At 43.3% G+C, this 21,103-nt stretch overlaps 1 protein-coding gene across 2 annotated transcripts in view; it reads left to right on the top strand.

Moving 5' to 3' along the window:
• Positions 1-21,103, top strand: part of LOC107378724 (F-actin-uncapping protein LRRC16A) — a 70,764-nt gene that overhangs the window by 14,001 nt on the left and 35,660 nt on the right. For both annotated transcript variants that reach the window (XM_015949084.3, XM_054740426.2), the window contains exon 3: positions 17,206-17,256. In XM_015949084.3, coding sequence (XP_015804570.3) covers positions 17,206-17,256 — 51 coding nt within the window. The remainder of the gene's footprint in view (positions 1-17,205; positions 17,257-21,103) is intronic.

The raw sequence follows: 21,103 nt of genomic DNA, 5'->3' as shown, positions 1-21,103 counted from the left end.
GAAAATAGAAATAACCCCTTTCCTTCTCTCAATCACAGGAATTTGTGATTCTAGAGATTCACCTCTGACTAGTCCCGCTGTATAAAGTCACCCTATGATGCTGATAGTTAGCATCACCACTTACAGTTTACACATCCAAACGCCATCATTAGAACCCCTTTAGGTTACCATGATGACTGAGAACCTTCACCAGCAGTCTGCACATATTTATGAATAACTCCCTTAAAGCTTCTTTCCGGAGTATTTCTCTTATCCGATGGCACCATCTAGTGGCCGACAAGCATACCACACTCCTTCCGTTTTTTAAAGATGGCAGCTTCACGTTTCTGTCTATAAATGTGCTTCTGTAGCCGACAAACAGCTAAAACACGTTGTTTTACGAGTATTATTCTCATGTCACGCTGTGTTCTCATACATTTATATTTTAGAGACTTTCTTGTCTGTGAAAACTTCATCAACTCTGCATCGGCCGAGGTATTCCTTAAATTTGAAGCAAGTAAGCGGTAGTCGCTCAGTTTCCTGTTGCACGGAGCTCTGCGGGGCAGGGGGTGTGCTTAGCAAAAAAAAAAAAAACTAAAGTAAATAAAGATGTATTGCTTACATTAGATCACAGTACATGATAAGAGAATCACTTTTACGGATTTCTGACAAATCATACATAATTTCTGAAAGGGGAAAACTCCAGAAAAGTACTTTTAATGCAGGACTGAGCCAGCTGTTGCTTTCCAGGCGGTAAATTCATTAGCAGAGCCAAAACATGGGAACCTGTTAATGCACTCCTTGAAGCTTTACTGGCCAACAGTCCGGTGTCGCATTCATGCTAAGGTTTAGATTTTTGTTTTCCAGTGTAACAATGCCACCCTACCTGACTTCACATTAACCCTCCCACTGTCCTAATGAGTGTGACCCCGTGAGGAAAGTAGACCATTGAGCAGGGTTGATGGTTTATCCCTTGGGTCCATGTGGCAGGGGTGAGGAGTGAGCACCACCTCACCCCTGCCATGTGGACCTCAAGGGATAAACCATCAACCCTGCTCAATGGTCTACTTTCCTCGCGGGGTCACCCATAAAGACCGTGGGAGGGTTAACTGTGCACCAGCACGACCTCTGTGCTCCACTCAGAATTAATCTGTCATTGGTTTCACGCTCAGAAAGCTAGTCCAGAGGTGATTGTGCATTTGCAGTTTTAGACCCTAGACACTGGAACCAACTCCCTCTCCAGATCAGACAATCCACGTCCCTCCAGAGTTTTGAAACATGGTTAAAGCTATTTTTGGTCTTGATTTTGTTGTATTTTGATTTTTAAAAGTAGTTTTAACAGGTTTTTTTAATTGGATTCTGTCACTTCTTATGATTTTTCTTGTGATTTGACTTTGTAATTTGATTTGATCATGTAAAGCACCTTAAGCTTCCTTGGCTGGTGGTAGAGAGGTGCTTTCTAAATAAACAAATTTACTTTTCATAGCTTCCTAAATGCTTTAACTCGACTCCTCGTTGCAGCACAGGCCATCTCCAGTCATCGGCTGCATTGCTCAAAGCTGCTTTCTGAATGATCACCTGGAAGAGTAAAGCTCAGCTCTCGTCTGCTGAAGTGTTGAAGGAGCAGAGTTTTTAAAGTTTTCATGCACTCTGATGTTCACGGCTAGTGGGCTGCAGCAAAATGTTTCCTCTGCTTTCTTGGCTTATTATCACTGCAGCAGAAATGTGATGCATGAGCAAATGATAGTGAAGCTACTTATGAGCTGCTAGACCTGCTGGTGAATAAATGTCTATAAGCTCTACATTCATGCGTTTTTTAAAACTTTGACAATAAAAGGTTCTTATTTTCAACCTTTAATCATCACCCTGAGCTAATATTTAAGATTTTAATGGAACAAATTTAACATTGTGTCTTTAAATAAATCCCCCCAAAACAACATTTAAATTCGAGGAAAAGAAGCCTGCATGAGGTCTTTGGTAAGTTGAGTCATGATGCAGAGATCAGTTTTTTCCCTCTTAACTCATCTAGTGGTTTTTTTGTGTGTGTGTGTGTGTGTGTATTCAGAGCTGTGGTGAGAGACAGGAAAACCCCGGTGGCCTAGCTGGGGTCTTTCCTGCCTAAATAAATCTATTTTTAGTTGAAATGTCATTCCTGGGGTAGGGAACTGTTTAAAACGTTGCCTTGTTAAGTGAACAAAAACGGGAAAATCTATGTTGTATTATTGATTTAACCCAGAGTTTCATGATGGGATTTGTCTATTAAATGAAATGAAAATCCTTCAGTACTTTGTGTTTTCTATCATTAGGTAGCTGTGGTTATTAATCTAATGAGGCTGACAATGAGGGCTAACCAGGCTGAAAAAAATGTGTCAACTGCGTCTACGTTCCCTGTGGAGAAACAAGCCCACTGCAGCGTCGTCATTTTACTTTTCATTTGTTCTAATAGACCCGTTTCTTCTCTGGTAACCTCAGTGTGGTGATTTCTAGTCCAATAAAACGAACGTCCAGGCACTTTGATGGCTTTGGCCGACAGGTTTCTGCACCTTGATGCTGGTGATACTGATGCTGGGGAACACTGCACCATGCACCAGCCTCCTATTTTAGCATGATTGTCTCAGGCTGCATTAGAATGCAGCTACATCCTAGAAAATCCCACCACACAAGCACAATGCTGAGAAACACGCCACTGCAGTTAATCCTGCTTGAAATTATCGACAACCGAGAAGTGCTTGGGTATGTAATGTGTCATGGCGAGCCCACTCCATGCTTGGTACAGTACTCAAGACCAAAGACCTTTAATGCTGTTAACTCGTAGCACGATCTTCAGCCTAGGTGAATTGGTCCTAAACGGTTTAAACGTCATGACATGACACGGCGAGCGCTCCTGACTGTTGCTGTGAGTTTGGAGCTGCCGGTATTATTGCACACGAGGGTCTGATTAGACTCTTGTATAAACGAGTTTGTGTGCTGCTTTAGCATAAAATCAAATACAGCAACAATGGACAATAAAGCTCTGTGTGCCTTATTTAGTTTTATTTAATTAAAAGGAAACAAAATCAAGTAAATAAAATAAATATTGTTGTCTGTGTGGAGGGAGGAAGAGGAATGATGCTGGGATCTTCTCAGTATAAGCTGGGCTTTTTGTGTTTGTAATATAATATTGACTCAGTATCGGTTAGTCTTTGTGTATTGTCATGCACTTTAGCGTGCTTCCAGCTCGTCGAGCCCAACTAAAGCACATCCCACCTGATTTCATCTTCATTATCTCATAGGTCAGGGTCACTGGGACTCGCACCGTCCTTGTAGTATAATTGACCCTGTTTCAGGTCAGTGATGTAATTCATTTGTTTTTAGAATTTCAAACTATTGATTTCCAATATGTCTGCTGTCCAGCTCTGGAGCCAACTTGAACTTCAGCTCAGCTTCTCTTTCTAATCCTATCTGATGAAATGGCACCAAAGATCATAGACACCATAAAGATTGATGAGGCCTGATGGTTCTGATTGGACGTAATTAAATTAGGTTTGTGGGTCAAACTGGCTGTCAGATTGAACGATAATACCATCAAAGCTACAGAGCATTTGGGCCTATAGTCAGTGTTTTCCTGGGATAAAGTATAAAGAGAAAATTCCTGTTCTACCCTGTTCATTTTCACAAACAGATTGGATCTTAATGCCATGATATTTGGATTCACACCTATTGGAGAAGACATATTGAACAATGTGTCTTCAGGGTCTCTGTCACAGAAGTATCAGACCTGCAGTTATTTATCTGCTGCACAGATCTGGGAGCATGTTTAGGTTTTACACTATCCTCGCTGAGCTAATGTACTGATGATGTCCTGCAGACGAGAGAGAGAGAGAGAGAGAGAGAGAGAGAGAGAGAGAGAGAGAGAGAGAGAGAGAGAGAGAGAGAGAGAGAGAGAGAGAGAGAGAGAGAGAGAGAGAGAGAGAGAGAGAGAGAGAGAGAGAGAGAGAGAGAGAGAGAGAGAGAGAGAGAGAGAGAGAGAGAGAGAGAGAGAGAGAGAGAGAGAGAGAGAGAGAGAGAGAGAGAGAGAGAGAGAGAGAGAGAGAGAGAGAGAGAGAGAGAGAGAGAGAGAGAGAGAGAGGATCATAAACTGAGTTTATGATCCACAAGATAAGTCATTAATGCTCAGCAGTGGATTAATTAGGGTTCTCTCTCTCTCTCTCTCTCTCTCTCTCTCTCTCTCTCTCTCTCTTTTATTTTATTTTATTTTTGTCACTCATGTCTCCCTCCTCATAAAAACACTCTGCTTGTTATTTTTTGATCCATTAAATAGAAACATTTCTACTCAGCTCATTTCTGCATTTTTGTTGCTTCCCTTCATCTTTTACCCCTTTGGTCTGGAGCAATATTGTATTTACCCAGACACCTTGGCTCAGATTGCTACACACACACACACACACACACACACGCACATGCATCTCCTCCCCATTGTTACATGCATCTCCTCCCCATTGTGTCTCGCTGGCATGCTGATCAATGAATGAACCTTTGTGATTTCCCTTTATGTTTGTAACATAACACACACACACACACACGCGCGCACACACACACACGTGTTTCTGTAAGGATGAACATCAAATGATGATGCAAATTTTTTTATGTAAGAAACACTTTTATCTCCTGTGTAATTTATGTAAAATCCTGCATCCATTCTGGAGCCAAATCCTGGAATATAATCCTGATCGGAAAATAGAATGAATTCCCTATTTAGCCTTTTAAATGTTTGGCTGGTGCTAGTTGTGTTATATCGGATTTTATTAGGAGATTGAACATGTTAGACATGCAGCAGATTGCATATTACAGTTTATCTTCTACAGTGGATTTTTACTGCATCTGAAGTGGTTCTTGGGTTTAAATCTAGCATATTTCATTCTTTTTTAATAAAACAGCTATTAAATGTGGACGTTTTACTAAAATGCATCCAGATCAGACGCCACATGCCTCAGCTCACTGCAGCTGTGGTCTGATTTAACCAGCCAATCAGAGCTCTTCAGGAAGTACCACTGTCAGCTGCCTTTGTTCCTCTCCGAGCTCATCTCGCTGGCAGTAAAACACATAATGATGAACCGGGCAGTGATGAAGGAAAATTGATGTTTTTTTTTCCAGTGGCTGCCAGCAGCAGCAGCTTATGAGGAGGATTTTCTCTGCAGTTGATTGTTTCATCCTTAATGTTTAGAAAACGTTTTTTATCTGGGCAATGTCGAGATGCTTTTCTAAAAATAAAAGAGGGAATTTGCTTCCCAGTCACTAAGAGTTTTTTTCCTTGTGTAAGGATAATATTGTTGCTGCCATTTCGACAGTTTGGTATTTTTAGCTTTCCATGGCATCATTTTTCAGCTGTTTTCATTGAACCATGTGGTTGTTGAGGTAGTTCTACGTGTGTGAGCCTTTGCAGATGTCTCCTTCTTTAACCCAGATGGGTGTGGGCTTTGTTTGCAGTGATAAGGGCATTTCTCTGGTTTGTGGTTAAGATGGAGCTCAGCCAAAAGACGAGGCTCTGGATTCACTGGTCTGTCTACGTTTCAGACCTCACCTCTAGTCCTGAGAATTGGATATTAGCCAAAAGAATGAGATCCAGAGTACCGGCGGATAAATAACCTTCTTTAGTACGGGGGGAGGCTCAGCCTTAGAGAAGAGGTGAGGAGCTTCTTAACTCATTCACTGCAAATGACGATTAAAGTCGTCATTTGCATTTTTTTTACTGTTTGAGCATTGGAACGAGCCCCCGCGCTGAGAGAACAAACATCTCAGCCCTGAAGCCGATCTTCATCCGCATACGTCACACGTCACATGATCAGGAAGCAGACCATCCACGTGTTTGGAGATCGTTTTGGGCCGTTCCTGTAAAAAAAGTGAGGTGCGAACCGGAAAAGCGTCTGCCGATCACAATTCGACAACGGATTATGAAAGAACGGATAACGCTCGAAACACACGGCTTCTTCCTGATGTAAGAGGTGGGTCTCCTCTTTGTTTAGGTTGTTTTGGCATCAACATCATGCTAGCGCGCCAACGTTATGTGACTCTTAAAAAAACAGTAAAAACGGTGAGAAACGCTGGCAGCGAAGGCCTTTAGTGGCAGTGAATGAGTTAATAAAAGGGGAGCTCGTAGAGCCACTACTCCTCCTCATCAAACGGAGCCAACTGAGGTGGTACAAACATCTGATTAGGATGCTTCTTTCCCACCTCCTTCTGGAGAGATCTAGCCTGGCAGGCCAGACTCAATAAATAAATACTTTAACTTGGGAACGCTTCATTGACAGCTCTCATTCGTGGGGCGGGTTGAAACAATCTCTGCATGCTACTGATGACATGTTTACCACAACGGATGTCGGTCAACGAGGCAGTTTGCTGTTGAAGAAGGCGAAAATATGTCCTTTTTCAAAATAAAGGACTTAAATACATCAATCTGCTCCAGAATCTAATGAAGCCCAAGTCCAGATAGTCCAAAAAACGGTTTCAAACAAGCTGTTGCCATCTTGTTCCACTCCATTGCATCATCCCACCCACCAAACCAATAGAGTGCCGTGATTGGCCCACAAAGCTGATAGAGTGCTGTGAGTGGCTCACCGTTGTGGACCAATCACAGCACTCGTATCGGTTTGAAACCCTGATAAAGAGCTGTGATTGGCCTGCCAGAATGCTGTTAGGGAGCCGCGAAGCATTCCTAGGTCAAACTTTGCAAAGCAAGAGTTTGGTCATGTTCACTAGGCTAGGGGAGATCTTCTCTTGCCTGTGAATGCCCGGGGATCTCTCAGGAGGAGATGGAGAGTGTAACTGAGATGTTTGGGCTTCCCTTTTTGATCGGTTACCTCTTGGATAGATGGATAGAAAATTAGGTATTTTGTATATTTTGACCAGTTCTGCTGGTGTGCTGATGTAGTAGGACCATTGTGGTAAACCGACCAGCATCAGCAGTTCTCTTTAAAACATGCTCATATTCAGACTCAATAAAATGAAGGCATTGGTACATTTTATGAAATTGCAGATTTTCTGTAAAAGAAGCGTCTATAAGTTTAAACTGCTTGCTGCTGGATTGAAAGAGCTTACTTAGCATTCATTCAGCCTCTTCAGGTAAATCAATAAGCTTTTACCAGGTCACGCATCAAACGCTGAGTTCAAAGATGGCCCCCTCTTACAGTGGGTGTGAAGACTTCTGAACATGCATTTGATGATTGTGAGGGTCCTGTACACACACACACACACACACACACACACACACACACACACACACACACACACACACACACACACACACACACACGTATAGGAGAAGCTGCTCGTTTCTGCAGTACAGGAAATGCACCAAAACCAAAATGTGACATCAGTAACATCAGATGGTAAAAATCTCGTTAAGTCTAGCTGGCACGGCGTGAGAGCCATTCATCAATTTCTACAAAAGGGATTTTTTTTTACATGAAAAATAACAAAAACCATTAACAAGGAGCTGTCATGGTGTACTTTACTTACTCTTAACAATCTGATATGAGTAGATTATGACACAGAGAGGGATGACAAAACCAAGGAAGTGTGTGATTCTAAATTTACCACATTGTGACCACAAATGGCGAACAAGGGGATAAAAGAGAGAATCATTCAAGCAGAACTGTTTGCAACAAAGATCAATCTGCTTTCAACTGATTCCAGTCGTGATTAGATTTAACCTTTTCAGTCTCCTCATCAGAGGAAGAGTTCTGGTCTCTGTTAGGTCGTTTTACTTGATTTGATCCTCTTCTACCACCGCTTCAGTTATTCATGAAAACTCCTTTTTTTTATCTCAGTGGTCATCGTTCTGTTCGTCCCAGGTGTAGCTCTTTGTCTGAGACGTCGCTTTTTTTCTCTGTGCACCTCTCACCTCTATTGTGCCGTGCTGACAGTTTGTTTTTGCATGACTCATTGATGTTAGACGCACGTGTGGATGAAGGACAGCCTGACAGTAGTTATGCAATAAAGAGCACATCAGCTGCAGAGCGAGGAAGCTGCAGCACGTCTGCTGAATGTGTTCGGCTGTTCGTCCTGCTTTAGGAGTCTCGATGCAGGGGCATCTGCAATCAGATTAATGCCACTGAAGACTTTCTCTCCCATTTCAAAAGTTAAAGAAATTATTTGATTTAGATTCTCAATACATGGCAGTAATAAAAAGGCATTCATCACTTCATTCATGTTTTGTTTGCCAGAGTAAAAAAATCCAGGAGGGAAATCCAGGCATCCCTCTTCCCAACTTCTCCAGAGAGGGTTCTGGGTTCTTCTCCAAGTGGGGTATGCCCAGAAAGCTTACTGGGATTGCGGACGTTCCAACCACCAGCTTTTCTCTGAGCTCCACTCAGATGATGAAGGTCCTCGCCTTATCTAAAGCTGGACCCGGCCACCTTGCTTCATTTGATCCACTTGTGTGACGGATCTTGTTATTTTGGTCATAATTCAAAGCAGCATGGGCAGCAGTAGGTAGAGCGGGTTTTCCGGTAATCGGAAGGTTGTAGGTTCAATCCTGGCTCCCGATAGAGAATTCTGTTGTGTCCTTGGGCAAGACACTTAACCCACCTTGCCTGCTGGTGGTGGTCGAAGGGACCGGTGGCGCCTGTGTTCAGCAGTCGCTTTCCAGGGCAGCTGTGGCTACATTGTAGCTCATCATCATCAGTGTGTGAATGACTGATCGTGTTGTGAAGCGCCTTGGGGGGTTTAGAACCCTAAGAAGGTGCAATACAAATAAAGACCATTTACCATCCAAATCCAGTGACTGTAGGTGAGGGCCAAGCACAGGCAGACCACATCAAAACAAAGCAACACCTTCATCACTGAAGACGAAGTTTCGATCAGTCACCCATCTCTCACTCCATCAAACCATTTATTTTGGATGACAGCATCTGTTCTTATTGTTTTACAGTTTTATTCATCATTCATAAAGCATTTCTGGTCTCTTGGTTGAATACTATTCCATGATCATGGAACATAAACACTAAACCACCAAATAGTTCCTGAGCAAAGCCACTGCTGCAGCTCACTGCTCCCCACGGGGATCGGTTAAATGCGGAGATGTCATTTCACCAGTGTGTGTGATGACTAATGGGACTTTTACTTTAACATGGTAAGAAAATGCTGTTAGGTGAACGTCTGTCACGGTCCAGGAAGCATTCATTTGGAGACTACTAGAGCTGACCGAGAGAAGAGTGCTGGGGTATTCTGGTTGTTGACCCAATCTGGTGCCACTGATTTAGTCTTTTACTGTTGCTCACATCCGAAAGGGTTCTAATAAATGCAACTGGACTTCTTTGGTATTTTTGTCCACTCTGCCTGTGTTTATTCGAACCCCTTTGGATTACCTTGACCTGGATCAATCCATCAATCAATCAATCAATCAATCAATCAATCAATCAATCAATCAATCAATCAAATTTTATTTATGCACCATCTATACGCTGGACATAACTTACCATAAAAATTAAAGAACAGACAAATAACGGGACAATAACAAAGGTTAAAACTGAAGAAAATTACATAAAAGCCAAATGATTAAAATGAGTTTTCAGGCAAATTTTAAAAACCTCCAGAGATGGCGACGGTTTCACAGCATGCATCAACTCATTCCACAGAGTAGGGGCCATTACCAAAAAGGCCTGATCCCCTCTGTCCCTGTACCTGGCACAAGGGTCAGACAACAGCCCCTGACCAGCAGAGCGAAGAGACCGTGATGCATGCAGCCAGATATGGAGGACCTATAGACATGCAATAACATTTTGATCTTTGTCTGGCACACAGGCAACCAATGTTGTACAGACGCCAACACCAGAGTCATGTGTTCTCTTTTCTCGTCCAGTCAAAAATCTAGCTGCCGAGTTTTGGTAGCCTGGCAAATAAATAATACATTTATTTAGTCTGGCCATGCTCCATTGACGGCTCTCGGTTGTGGGGCGGGTTCTACCGTTGTCTTTCAAATGATCTCCGCATTCCACTGAACAATGAATGTGACATACTCTTGTTTCACTCTGTTGCATCATCACACCCACCAGGCATATAGAGTGCCCTGATTGGCCCACAAAGCGGATAAAGCTCTGTGATTTGTTCACTAAGTAGATAGAGCACTATGATTGGCCCACCATTATGGACCAATCACAGCTCTTTATGTGTTTGAAAGCCCTCTAGAGAGCTGTGATTGGCTAGCCAGAGTCCTGGTAGGAGCTACAGAGGTTCCAATGGAGCGTGCCTAGACCAAACTTTGGAAAGCAAGAATTTGGTCTAGTTCACTAGGCTAGAGTTTTGGCCCAATTGTGGCTGATTCAATGCTGCTTGACCCAAACCAGCATATTGTGCCTTACAATAGTCCGGTCCTGACAATACAAATGCATTAGGGCTGGGCGATATGGCCTAAAATAGATCACGATATATTGAGGATTTCACCTCGATAACGATAAATGGACGATGACACAAACAACAGTTGTCCACTAGATGGGGCTGTCACATGTATTACGGAGAGTTACATTTTTACGTGACTCAAGGTAGTTCAGCTTCTTAAAGGGACATGAACGTTGCCAACCTACACACATCTTTTCATTTATTGTCATGGGAAAAATGATCTCAATAAGAGTCAGAAATTTCGATAATGACACATTTTCGATTCATTGCCCAGCCTTAAAATGCACGTAGCACCACTGACTCAAGATGAGGTCTTTACAGCACGGGCTTGATTTTGGCTAAGTGAACGAAACAGGGCCTCACCACCATATTAATATGGGTCTTGGAGTTGAGATCTGAATCTAGTTTCACCCCCAAGCTGGTGACCACCGACTTCTGATATGACCTTTGCCAACTTAATGCTCACATCCTGCAGTTGCTGTTTGAAATGCAGCACAGAATCATTTCAGCACGACTAGTTCCAGTTCCAGTTTCAGTTCTGCACCTCTACAGTGTGTTTGAGGACAGAAGTGACATTGTTCCTTAGCTGAAATCCACCCCTATCTTTTTTGGCAGCTTCATCAGAAAGCTGCAACCGTCCAAGTTTTTAAAACCAATTTCTTTCACCTCCCCCCAAAAAATACCTAACTGAAGGAATGCATTATGGTTTAGTGCAATGAGTGATAAAAAAGACATGATAAAGCATCAGTTCACCAGAATATGATGAATGAATGAAAGCACTTTTGGTGGGGGTTAGATTCCCCATGCCACAGCTGAATGTCTGCAGAGAAAACACTCTTTGGTTCCTGCTGAGATCAAGTCTAACTCTGGTCTAGTTCAAATGTTTTTCTTTTGTTCTGTTTGTGAAAACCGATCCACATTTTCATGCCAAGTCTGCCTCTGCCTTGTGCTGCATTCATGTCTAGATGTCCATCACACAATGACAGTGGTTTATTCACCAATTCATGGATTCAGAGTGGGGCAGGTGTTGCCATAGCAACCCTAAATATGTGTTAGTGTGCACATGTGGCTGAGTTTCAGACCACATTGGTTCTCCCCATTCTTGAGTGTGTGTGAAGTCAGACATTTCTATTTTAATCCTTTTAACCCAGAAATGGTGAAATCTAGCTGTTGTTGGGGAATTTAGTTTGTTTTTATAGCCTGTGTTTTAGGATGAAGGGATAAATGAAGCTGTAGAGCTTGTGGCAGTTAGTTTGCAAGTGATCCACCAGCCAGTGCGTGTGTTACAGTAACAGAAAGTGTAACGACAGCTGCTCTGTCCGGTCCTGTACACATGCTCTGATGCTGCTGCCATCTGGTTGGTTGAATGCAGCTGAGGGTGCTACGCGGGCCGCGGTAAAATCACAGACCGATGGGAAGGCTCGAGGCCTAAATCCACTTAAAACTGTCAGCAGAGACAGAGAGAAGCTGCAGGGGGGGGGGGGGGGGGGTCACGGGGTGCATCGCCTTTGTCCGTTTAAAAGGGCAGATGGAGTGAGAGCTACACTGGGAGAGTTCAGGGGGCAGTCATGCATCCTCTGGAGTGGGGTGGGGGGTTGGAAAGATGATGGAAAAACAACAAAAAGGCAACTTTAATGTAAACCTAACTGGAGTTAAAAGTTTCACGCTTTAATTGATTTGAGTATTCACTCATAACTTTGATTCATTTCATCACTCAAATAATTCCAGCCATTGAAAAACAGGATTAAACCACATATCAAACCCTTGAAATGTGATAAATGCACATTGATGCAGAAGCAGCCCTGACTCAGATGGTTTCTGGTTGAAATCCAACCTTAAAACTATCAACCGTTCCCGTTTTTCACTTACTTCCTGCTGACAGGAAAGTGCCAAAGATCTATTTAGATTTTTAAAATGTGTATCAGTTACTCTCAATTCAATCCCATAAAGTCCTAGCCTGACAAGCCATTCTATGTGAATGTATAGTCCGGCAACAACCCATAGACAGAGCTCAGTCGTGGGGCGGGAACAATGGTTGTCTTTCAAACTGTCTCCAGGTGCTACTGGACAACGAACAATGTGATGTATTCACCTCTACGGATGTCAGTCACCGGAGCAGTCTGCCATACGCTGTCGAAGAAGAGGCTCATAACAAATCTAAAACAAGCTAGGTTTTGATCCCAAACCCTCCCCTCTCCTGGGGCATCTTCCCTGAGATGCTTCTTTTGGAAACCCACGATGTCTGACGTACCGAGATGGTGCTAAACACCGGTCGCACTTTTCTAGGTCCAAAAGTCTTTTGCTCTGTGTGAGTTCAAATGTTGTTTTTCTTTCTGGGACTCTGGTAGTTAGCCCTAAAGTTGAAGTGGTAGCAGGCTGTTTCTGCTTCTCTGATATTATTGAGCGGAGAACGTCTCACACCAGTGGTGTTCTGTTTCTAAACACGTGAGTGTGTGATGAGTGGAGGACCCAGGGAAGTGCGGCGGCTTGGCGAGACCGACAACCGGGTGATCTAATTGTCACTTTCAGTCTGAAACGGGTTTTGGCTGAGGCTTTTAGGCAATAGCGAGAGAACCACTTTATGTTTTTATCTCCACAATATATTTATACGCGCTTTTAGATTGTTAGAACTTATTTTTTCAAATGTTTTGAGCTAATTTGTTTTCCACATTTGTCATTGCAGCTTGAAGCAAGCTTATTTAGTTTAGAATAAGATGAGGCTGGTTTTCCGTCCTGATGGCCACATCACGTGTTAAAGCTCCAGAGCAGAAACGAGATGCAGTGAAATGAGAGGGAGGGATGAGCAAAGCGGTAGTGACTCCTGCTCTTTGGTAGAGGTTATCTTTGGCCGTACAAGCCTGCCTGTCCATCTCCATCGCATCAAACCCGAAAAAACGCTGCCTGCGGAGCAGAGTCTCAGAGGCCTGAAGAGCATCGTCACAGCCATGTCTCTCATCCCTCTGTTTCTTCTTCTACATTTTAAAAAAAGTGACCGCAAAAAATGTTTATCCTGTTATGGTCTCTCCTCAGCTCATTTTCTTCTCTTTTCTTTCCTTCAATGCTCCACACCTGATTTTCTGTTTATATTTTCCTCTCAAGCATCCTGTCACTTCAGTGCTTTGGTCCTCCTCACTAGAAAGTCCCGGCAGCGACTGGATTCTAAGGCTATTATCTAAAAACACAACTCATTTAGTCGAGAACCTGGAAAATGTATGGATGAGATGAGAAACTCTGGAGATAGCGTGACATCTCTGTTGCAGTGGTGTCACAGTTGTAGGTTTTAATGGTTGCCTTGATCAGTATTATAGCTTTTTCAACCTGGACAAACCCTTGTTCTTAACTTTACTAACAAAAACAAACACAACAGTAATCCTGTGTTTCCACCAGAAGCGTTGGTGGTGTCTAGAGCACAGCACGCCGCCAGCAGCCACCGTTGTAGTCAGTGGGCTTGTTTCCCACCAGATGCATTGCAGCACATGTAGAATGGGTCCCAGAAGCGTAGTTTTGTGTTGCTCGGATAAACGTACACACCAGGTGAATTTATGAGCTACGCCTCCAGAGCGAGTCAAGTTCAGCAGCTCAGATTGAGCCAGACAAGAAATCAAACACAGGAGCAGTTTAAAGCAAATTTCTAAATAAAAGACATGTGCAGAATACCTGTTGCTTAGCTATCGACTGAAGTCATTACCTGTGACACCTCCTTAGGAGAGGCAAAAAATAAAACAGAAAATAAACCACAGACCTCTCTGATGCATGCTGCTGTCTTGTTGTTGGTCGTTGCTGTGCGAACAGGCAAAAGTACTCGTGATCTTGAATTTCTTCTGTGATTATTTGATTCTGTGGACCAGCTGCATGGAATGCGTTCGAAGAAGAAGAAGAAGAAGAAGAAGAAGAAGAAGAAGAAGAAGAAGAAGAAGAAGAAGAAGAAGAAGAAGAAGAAGAAGAAGAAGAAGAAGAAGAAGAAGAAGAAGAAGAAGAAGAAGAAGAAGAAGAAGAAGAAGAAGAAGAAGAAGAAGAAGAAGAAGAAGAAGAAGAAGAAGAAGAAGAAGAAGAAGAAGAAGAAGAAGAAGAAGAAGAAGAAGAAGAAATCATTTCTATAGTGCTAAAAATCACGAGGCGCTTCACAAAAAAATGTAAAAATATATAAAGCATTTAGAAAATGTTTAAATATATATTTAAAATGAGCAAAAATAGGCAATTGTGATTAAAAAAATGTTAGGAAAGAGAGAGAGAGAATAGGAAAGAGGGAAATCAGTGGATCCTGAGGAAGGTGGAATAGGTGGGGAGAGCAGAATAAAGAGAGAGTAGTGAAGAAGGTCATACAAAAGCCAGATTGAACAAGTGAGTCTTCAGCTGCTTTTTAAAGGAGACCACTGAGTCCACTGATCTCAGGCTCAGGGGGAGAGAGGTCCAGAGTCTGGGGGCCACAGCAGCAAATGATCTGTCACATTTGGTCTTTAGCCTGGTACTGCACAACCAGTAGGCTTCGATCACTGGACCTCAGGGACCTGCTGGGGGTGTAGGGACTAAGAAGATCACCAATGTAAGATGGTGCTTGTCCCTGTAAGGCCCTATAGACCAGAACCAGGATCTTCAAATGAACCCTGAAGTTGACTGGCAGCCAGTGAAGCTGGAGGAGAAGCGGGGTGATGTGGGTGTGTTTGGAGGACTTGGTCAGAAGCCGAGCACAGGCATTCTGAACCACCTGTAGACGGTTCAGGGAGGTTCTGCTCAGACACGTGAAAAGAGAGTTACAGTAGTCTAAGCGTGAGGAGATGAAGGTGTGGATAACTGTCTCAAGTTCAGAGCGAGACAGAATGGGACTCTAAGAGATTCCTTTGAAGGAGCTCAGGATGTGCTGAAGAGGAAGCAGATAGAGGAGGAAGAGCAGAGGCCCCAGCACAGAACCCTGTGGGACACCATGGGTAAGAGAGGTGGTGGAGGACCTAAACTTGGAGACGGCCACAGAAAAGGAGCGCTCAGAGAGATAAGAGGAGAACCACTCCAGAGCAGATCCTGATAGGCCTACCCAGTCTCTCAGCCTATCCAGTAGCAGGTGATGGTCAACAGTGTCAAAAGCTGCAGTCAGGTCCAGCAGGACCAGAACAGAACAGTCCCCTGCATCACTGTGAGTCAGAAGGTCATTAGAGACCCTAAGAAGAGCTGTTTCAGTAGAATGAGCTCTACGATAACCTGACTGGAAGCTATCATAGATGTTATGTTCATCAAGAGCAGCTGTGAGTTGTTTAGCCACAACCTTTTCCAAGATCTTGGAGATGAACGGAAGTTTAGAGATGGGTCTGAAGCTGCTATGGAGAGAGGGGTGGAGACTCGTTTTTTTAAGAAGTGGGTGGATTACAGCGTTCTTAAAGTAAGCATGGACCTGACCAGAGACCAGAGAAGCATTAATGATGGAGAGCACGCTGGGACCGATGGACTGAAAAGCATTTTTAAACAAAGATGAGGGTAAGATGTCGAGGGGGCATGCAGAGGTCTTCATATAGTTAACTAGTTTGGTTAACTCTGGCAAAGAAACAGGAGCAAAGCTATCTAGGATGATGGGCCTGGTTGGAGTCGGGAGAGGCAGCGATAAGGCTGAAGGAGAGATGCTAGATCTAACCTTATTGACTTGTCCACAAAGAAAGACAGAAAGTTCTCACAGTCTGTAACAGAGAGGATGGAGGCTGTAGGAGAGGCAGGAGAGACGATGCTGCTGATGGTGTTAAACAGCACCTTGGGGTTCCCTTTGCTCTGGGACACCAGGTTGGAGAAATAGGAACAGCACACTCCCGGGACACGCCGCTGAGGTGACGGTAAAAACACAGCTCTGTGTAATGTTGGGTCTTCTACACTTACAAAAACACATAAAACACAACAGACGGGATGCTGAGTGCAGCTTGTTTTTATCCTGCAGACTCAAAAAGCCCGAGACATGTGTATTCTTCTGTTATACAGCAGGTAATGGTGGTAATGCCTGTATTTGTATAGCGCCTTCTTAGGGTTCTACAACCCCCCCCCCCAAGGCGCTTCACAACACAAACAGTCATTCACCCATTCACACGCTGGTGGGGATGAGCTACGATGTAGCTATAGCTGCCCTGGGGCGCACTGACAAAGGCGAGGCTGCCGAGCACTGGCGCTACCAGTCCCTCCGGCCACCAGCAGCAGGTAAGGTGGGTTAAGTGTCTTGCCCAAGGACACAACAGCAGCATTATCTGGCCAGAGCTGGGATCGAACTTGCAACCTTCTGATTGCTGAACAACCCGCTCTGCCTCCTGAGTTACTGCTGCCCCCGATCATGAATGTCTGGTGATTTTTCCCTGCAGCGATTGAGAGATTTAAATTGGTCTGAGTGGAATGATAAAAACCGACTACTATAAACAATAATAAAGAAAACAAGTCATTAATATGAAAATATGTAGGAACACCCGTTATAATGTTATAATGCTCACGGTGCTGCAGCATGCCGTGATGTGTGAAATATCAACGATTTATTAACATCTGATGGAGGTGGAAGTCCTCCCTCCGACTGCCTAAAGGTCAGGCTTTAGTGAGTTTGTATCTTTTGACAGGACAAAATCTGGTGGCATTACCTTTGACTTAAAATAAAAATCATTTATTGTTTGTAGGTCAGGAATTCTCCCTTTGCCCCTTTTTTTCCTCTTGAGTGAATGTATCCTACCCTACAACGATTCTCAACTTTTCAATCTTTTCAAAATAAAAGTTGGGATGCCGCTGAGTGGTCTTTATTCCTTTCTTGTTGTCATAGTTTTTTTGTTGTTGTTGTTGTTTTCCAGATACAGAAGCATAGTTTTCTGCTACTGATTGGTTGTCCTCGCTGTTTTCTTTCAGGCTCTGGCGGCTCACCGTGCCTACCTCCTAACAGCACGCATTCCCGCCAAGGTAAGAGCTGAGACGCTCCATTAAAAAGAGATTTTCATACAAAGTGTGCGCTTGTTTTGGAGAAATTTCTAAAGCGAGGAATTTAAAAACATTCAAACTAGTCCAGCGCTGTGTATCACACACGTTTGCACCAGTTCCTACTGGGCCAGGTAGGTTCAGCTCCTGCGTATTTAGCTGCATCTGTTCTGTATATTAGGATTGAACACCTGCTTGATGAAGAATTAAACGCTTACTGCCTCTGTTTACAGTTTGTCTCCCCTCTCCGTTTCCGTTTACACTCTCAAGCACTTGTTGATTTAGAGACAAGTTTTTCTGTTGCCATAACGATTTTATCTCTGAGTCAGATCACACTGGTGACCGCTGCTCCCTTCGCTTCCCTCAAAGCTTCAGTTTTGTTCTTGTTAATCAGGTTCTTATCTAATTTCCTCCCTTTCCTTTTGTTTTGGTTTCCCTCCTCGACTCTGGCTATGTGCCAGCACAGACGACCAGAAATCTTGCCGTTTTGTTTCTGTTGTGTTTAAACGGCAGTTTTTCACATTTGCTTTCAATGTTTTTTTTTCTTAATTCTCTGTTCATGCGTGAGTAAAACACTAGAAACAAGTTTAAAAGCTCAAACATGGGTTTAGAGTTCAGCCAAAAGGACTTCACCTGCAGCAGGAACTTTGCTAAACCACTTTTGCATGCAGTGGGCCTCAAAGGGCTGTGTCAGCTTTGCACAGCCCCTAACCCCTCCTTTCCACTGGAGCCGTGACGGGGCCGTCAGCAGCACGCCATAGCTGCTGATAGGAACCGCTGTGGTCAACAGAACCTTTTCCACTGGAGCCGTCAGCAGCGCGAGTCAGCCGCGTCTCAGGAGCAGCATGCTGCTGCCCTTACGCGCCGGCTCTATTTTCTACGCGCGACGCCTCTGAAACGGGTCAAGTTTGACATTTTTGGGGAAGGAAAGACAGGAAATCGGACGCGGAAACTGAGCGAAGCTTCCTGAGATTTTCAGAATAAATAAACGTACTGCCTTCCGGTTGCTTTACTTTAAAAAAGTTACTGACTGTGCGGCCCCGTGAGAAGTCATCACCTAGCTAGCGGTCTCCTTTGTTTTTCAGGTCCGTATTGGCGGTTATAAAACGGACAGAACATAAAACACAAACCTTTTGGAGCCATGTTTTAGTTTTCTCCTGCTTGTTGTTGTGTTAACTGACGAAGTCACTCGTGTGACTTCGTGCTCTGTCGGTGACAGCTGCTCCCCTGCTGCTTCGCGTCTCTGGTGGGAAGGGCCAAGCAGCAGCTTACGCGAGCAAGACTTGCTGCTGCAGTAACGTGCTGCTGACGGCTCCGGTAGAAAGGAGGGGTAAGACCCACCATAGTCTGGCATATTTAGTTATTAGGGATGTGTATTGGGGAAATTCTGGCGATACGATACGTATCACGATACAGGGGAGACGATACATTGAGATACATTCAGTCAGACGATATTAGCGATTTTTTTTAGACTGAATTTATTGTAGGAAATTTCAGTAAGCAGTCCAAACTGATACGTAACATGTTTACCATGAGGTATCTGAACCATAACAAAGGCATTTACATTTCAATGGTGGCAACAAAACCCATGGCACACTGTTGCCAACTAGCGGTCGGTGTTTGAATTGCACCAAAAGAAAAGAAAATACACAAATATTTGCATGTTTTGTTATCCCCCCCCCCCCCCCCCCCCCAATTTAGATAAATGATAAATGACCCGCACTTGTATAGCGCCTCTCAGAGTAAGGACTCCAAAGCGCTTTACACTACAGTGTATCATTCATCCATTCACACACTGATGGTGATGAGCTACAATGTGGCCACAGCTGCCCTGGGGCGCACTGACAGAGGCAAGGCTACCGAGCACAGACGCCACCGGTCCCTCCGACCACCACCAGCAGGCAAGGTGGGTTAAGTGTCTTGCCCAAGGACACAACAGCAGAATTGCACAGCCCCTAACCCCTCCTTTCCACAGATACACAGCTTTTGAATATCAGTATAATATCGCTGGAAAAATATTACGATATATTGCCATATTGATATTTTCTTACACCCCTATTAGTTATTTTATTTTTCTAATCAAGATGTTTAGGTTAGATAGTCAGCTTCTGTTCTAGTATTGGATACTTAACTTCAGAGTCAATTCTCTGTAGGATATTAATCTGAATGGACCCGAGGCTCGAGTATCTTATGTAAATGATAATGATTTCGTTAGCTCTGTGATCTTTTGGCCCAAAGCTTTAGTGTTGAAGTGTTGTGTTGTACGCTACACTCTATTTAGAGCTGAAATTGGCCCTTAGCTCTACTTCTCCGTGGGTTTTCCTGTGCGTCTGTCTCTCGGATTGATGGTTTGGCTTCTCTTGTGAAGCTGCAGGGTTGAACTGTCTGTTTGTCTGCTCCAAAGCACCCACACATGCTGATATCACGCAAACAAAGTCACTCATGGCTCCCTTCTTGCTGTTTTTCTACACTTTCCCATACCCTATTGCTGCTTCAGAATTTGTTGTTTGTTTAAAATGATCTCAAAGTGAAGTTAAATGTTTCATGACACTCCGTCAGGCTTTGATGCCGCTCCCTTCTATGTACCTGGTAATAAATGCATGAAAACACAACTGCAAGAAGGGAGAATGAGCAGATGGACAATTATCGAATGAGCGAACCATCAGTTAACAGCATTTGGTTTCTCCACAGGCTCCCCAGCATGAAACCTGTTGGTCCGCTGGATTAGGCAGAAAAACATAACTTACTGAGCTTCGTCAAGCCTTATTATATCGATTTTATATTGAAACAGTGTGATGTCGACCCAAAAACCTATTGTGTTCCAGTAGCACATCTACTGTGAAGCATGTGCTCCACAGTTGACAAAAAGATGTAGATTTACAAAATCTGGTTATTTAGTTTTAGATCAGAAACGACACCAATGTGTGTCTAATAATGTACTGAGCTGTCTACAAAAAGACGACAAAATAATAATAATTAGTAGAATTTGACATTTTACACGCTGGTGTTAAGATAATTTATGTAAAAACGCCTTCAGTCGATTAAAAATGTGTTCACAATTTCATGATTTATTACAGAATAAAAATGTCTCCTAACATCATAACTTTCATGTTTCTAATGCCTTTGAAGCTTTTGAAGCAGAAACACACATCTTCCTCATGCAGATGTACGTTTGTTATTGCCTGAAACCGAAACTACGACAAAACTGTCCAAAAAGTTATATTGAGCTTTCCATGCCTCTAAAGTACAACGTGCTCAGTAGGTAACAAGTATTTCAGTAAATGATCTCATTGGCTAAAACGTGGATTGATGTTCATCCTAACCAATCACAATCAAGATCTCAGACCAGGTGACCCAGGATCCACCGGTGTGTTCAGAGCTAGTCAGGAACCGATATTCAAAATATTAATAATAAAAATTTGATACTTCCAATAATGTTTGTTTGCATTCAGTGATTAATTAGTTAATGTGATAATAACTTGTTCAGCCCTAAAAACACCAGTATTAGCTATTTCCTTGATTGGCATTATTTGTGTGTTTCATCCTTTTTTAAGGCAATCTGACCTTTGATCTTTTTTCTTTTTATATTTATTATGAATCGGTGTTTCCTTTGTACCACATAAATGAAGTAATTCCTGTTGTGTATATGATGAGTAGGCTAAGCCTTGCTGACAGAAACACACACACACACACGCACACACACACACACACACACACACACACACACACACACACTTGCAATAATGCAGTGAGACCTCAGCTTTCTGCTTATGCCTTCCTTCATCTCATCTCTAAACCGAGCCTGAGGTTTTCAGCTCCCTGCTGGAATAGT

Source organism: Nothobranchius furzeri, chromosome 5 (genome assembly GCF_043380555.1).
Source record: "Nothobranchius furzeri strain GRZ-AD chromosome 5, NfurGRZ-RIMD1, whole genome shotgun sequence".
Taxonomy (NCBI): Eukaryota; Metazoa; Chordata; class Actinopteri; order Cyprinodontiformes; family Nothobranchiidae; genus Nothobranchius; species Nothobranchius furzeri.
This window is presented reverse-complemented; position numbering and strand designations above follow the sequence as displayed.